At 45.4% G+C, this 3,624-nt stretch overlaps 1 protein-coding gene across 1 annotated transcript; it reads left to right on the plus strand.

Moving 5' to 3' along the window:
* Positions 1-44: 44 nt before the first annotated feature.
* Positions 45-3,603, plus strand: LOC9641178 (DExH-box ATP-dependent RNA helicase DExH14; the record flags this gene model as incomplete). Its single annotated transcript, XM_024668078.1, has 19 exons — positions 45-73; positions 123-245; positions 298-387; positions 436-624; positions 683-771; positions 817-907; positions 961-1,110; positions 1,162-1,353; positions 1,408-1,473; positions 1,528-1,683; positions 1,740-1,951; positions 2,005-2,170; positions 2,221-2,283; positions 2,331-2,426; positions 2,482-2,649; positions 2,701-2,871; positions 2,937-3,095; positions 3,159-3,293; positions 3,357-3,603. Coding segments are annotated over 19 exons (2,414 nt in total), but the record flags the coding sequence as incomplete, so codon positions are not given.
* Between the last annotated feature and the right edge of the window lie 21 nt (positions 3,604-3,624).

Consider the following 3,624-nt stretch of genomic DNA (forward strand, 5'->3'; position numbering starts at 1 on the left):
TGTTCAAGCCTTGGAAAAACCAGAAATATGAAGAACGATACAAGTTTCACATTTCAATCCTATCCAAACGCAGGTACTGTCATCCATTTAAGGAGTTACCGGTGACTCAATGTCGTTTGCAGGCTTTTCACACTTTGTACCAAACTGATCATAATGTTCTGCTGGGCGCTCCAACTGGGAGTGGAAAAACAATATCCTCAGAGCTTGCCATGCTTCGCCTTTTTAACACACAACCAGATATGAAGGTAACATCTTTCTGTTTTTAGAGATGTCGTAGCTAAGAACTGTGCACTTCAGGTCATATACATTGCTCCTTTAAAGGCTCTTGTACGGGAAAGAGTTGACGACTGGAAGAAAAGTCTGGTACCCACGCTTGGAAAGAAGCTGGTATGTCAATTTTCCAGTAGTTTTTATGACGATTCAACTGTGTTGTAGGTGGAATTAACGGGCGATTTTACTCCGGATTTACTTGCGTTGCTTGAAGCAGATATCATCATTTCAACTCCTGAAAAATGGGACGGTATTAGTCGTAGTTGGCACAACAGAAGCTACGTTACAAAGGTCGGCCTGATGATCATTGACGAAATACATTTGCTAGGCGCAGACAGAGGTCCGATCCTTGAGGTAGTGGAAGTCTCTTTTGATAGTAAAGTTGTCAGGAAATAACGTAATTGGTATGCAGGTTATAGTATCCCGGATGCGCTATATTTCTTCTCAAACCGCTCGTCATGTTCGATTTGTTGGCCTGTCAACGGCCCTTGCGAATGCAAAGTGAGCCTTAGGCATGCAAGACGCACGTTTAATATTTTGTTTCAGGGATTTGGGAGACTGGCTGGGCATTGAAAATGTTGGACTGTATAATTTCAAGCCAAGCGTTCGCCCAGTACCACTAGAAGTTCATATACAGGTAAATTAAACAAAACATGTACTGCTACTGCAACGCTTTGCTGCTTACTACAGGGATATCCTGGGAAGTTTTACTGCCCTCGAATGAATAGCATGAACAAACCAACTTACGCTGCTATCAGAACACACTCGCCTTTGAAGCCGGTTTTGATATTTGTCTCTTCTCGTCGTCAAACTCGACTTACTGCCTTCGATCTCATTCAGGTATGCCATTTAGCTTTTGTTCGATGGCATTTTGTAATTTCATTGTACCAGTTCGCAGCCCAAGACGAACAGCCACGCCAGTTTTTGCAAATGAATGAAGAGGACAACAGCATGATTCTGTACAAGGTTGTGGATAGTAGTCTAAAGCACACATTGCAGTTTGGGATCGGGTTGCACCATGCTGGTCTCTGTGACAGTGACAGAACTCTAGTTGAGGAGCTCTTTTACAACAACAAAATTCAGGTAAACACTTTTTCGTTTTTACGATGGTCGATATACCTTTTGTTTTCTGAACAGGTTTTAGTTTGCACGAGCACTTTAGCTTGGGGAATCAATCTCCCAGCACATCTAGTTGTAATCAAGGTATGCGTTTGCTACTTGATTGTTGTCTTGAATTGGGAAATCTTTTTTGTGTAGGGGACCGAGTATTTTGATGGAAAGTCTAAACGCTACATTGATTATCCTATCACGGATGTATTGCAAATGATGGGCCGGGCAGGACGGCCCCAGTTCGATCAACACGGAAAGGCTGTAATATTGGTTCATGAACCGAAGAAAAGCTTCTACAAGAAGGTTTGATAGCTCAACGACGTTGGACCGATCCATCTTAACGTTCTGAACGGTGGCAGTTTTTATATGAACCTTTTCCAGTTGAAAGCAGCTTGGTTCACCACCTTCATAATCACTTGAACGCAGAGATAGCTGCTGGAACAATTGCAACAAAGCAAGATGCTCTTTACTATTTGACATGGACGTATCTGTACCGGCGGCTGGTTATGAATCCAAGCTACTACGGTTTGGAAGACACAGCAGCTGAGTCCGTCAATCATTTCTTGTCAAGGTGATGTTTTCTGCCGATGCTCTCTTAACATTGACTGCTTTGCTCTCTTTTAGTCTTGTAAATGGCACACTTGAAGCACTAGATGACGCTGGGTGCATCAAAGTGAGCGAAGACAACGTAGAGATACAGATGCCGGGACTCATTGCTTCAAAATACTATCTTCACTACACAACAGTAGCACTTTTCAGCTCAAACGTACACTCTGAGAGTTCATTGGAGGTACGATCGTTGAAAAGGTAGACCTGTGGCTGATTGATCTTTGTGAGCAGGAGCTATTACAGCTGCTTTCATCTGCTGCGGAGTATGACGAGCTTCCTGTCCGGCATAACGAGGTACAGCCGCTTCGGGTTTTCGTTTACTGACCAGCACAACCTTCCAGGAAAACCTGAATGCGATTCTTGCGCAGCAAGCACGAATGCGTGTGGACAATAAGCTGCTAGATGACCCTCATGTGAAGGCCAACTTGCTGTTTCAGGTAAAACAGAGAACGACTAGCTCGTGAATCCAGCGCTGAAGTTTCATTTTATCAGGCTCATTTCTCACGACTGGAGCTGCCAATTTCTGACTACGTGACAGACACGAAGTCAGTGCTGGACCAAAGCATACGTATACTTCAAGCGATGGTGGATGCTGCGGCCAATGGAGGATGGCTGAGAACGACCATTCGGGCTATGCAACTCTTGCAGATGATTATGCAGGTAGAGCTGATGATTTCATTGCGATGTTATTATAATTCGCGTCTCTGACAGGGAACATGGTCTGATCATTCGCCTTTGCTCATGCTGCCAAACACAACCACGGAGCTCTTGCCTTCGCTGCCATTCGCTACGTTGGACGAGTTCCTGTCCTTGCCGTCACAACGCTTGCGCAAGCTGTTCGAGCGCTTTATGTCTCAGTCCCAAGTTCACGAAGTCATACAGGTGATTATCTCCACGCTTGACGGGTGGGTTCTTGTTTGTGACTTTGGTCCTTGTTGCATTGCCAGGCATGGAATTTTCTTCCACGAATCGATCTTACGTGGAGGATGCGAGATCAAAGGCTGAGTGAGGGGGACAAGTTCACGTCGTTCGCAATAGACATCGAAGTCAAGTCCAACAACACAAGGAGAAGCAGCACTCGAGCTTTCCTGCCTCGATACTCGAAAGTGAGTCTCGCAGTTTCGATTGAGTAACACTTTTTACATTTTCCTCTTGTGCTTGGTTTTTAGTCCAAGGAAGAGGGATGGTGGATCGTTGTAGGAAGCACAAGTACTTGGGAGCTCTTCGCCATGAGGCGCGTGAGCATCAAAGACAAGCGTCTCAGCACAAGCGTTGCAGTGCCAAGAGTTCCTGCGGGAACACAGGTAAAGAGGATCATGATGAAATTTTTCCTGGATTGATTCTCTTGTTTGTTTTCGTGATTCCAGGAGATAGCGCTGTTCCTCGTCTCAGATTGCTACGTTGGCCTCGATCAAACTCATACCATCCCGGTTTAGTCCAATCTCTCTTTCGTGCTTTCATTCCACACGAACCAAGTGCTAGAAATCAGCGCAAATGGCGATCCCTGCGCGGACGAGTTTGGCGTTCTGACCCGATCCGATGCAACTGGGATCGATCGATCGAACGACGATCGACGAGAAGATGGTCTCAATAGTATAACACCAAGCTCTTCAATCTGCTCGTCCGCCTGAGATC

This window comes from Selaginella moellendorffii, unplaced genomic scaffold (genome assembly GCF_000143415.4).
Source record: "Selaginella moellendorffii unplaced genomic scaffold, v1.0 SELMOscaffold_373, whole genome shotgun sequence".
In the NCBI taxonomy this organism is placed as follows: Eukaryota; Viridiplantae; Streptophyta; class Lycopodiopsida; order Selaginellales; family Selaginellaceae; genus Selaginella; species Selaginella moellendorffii.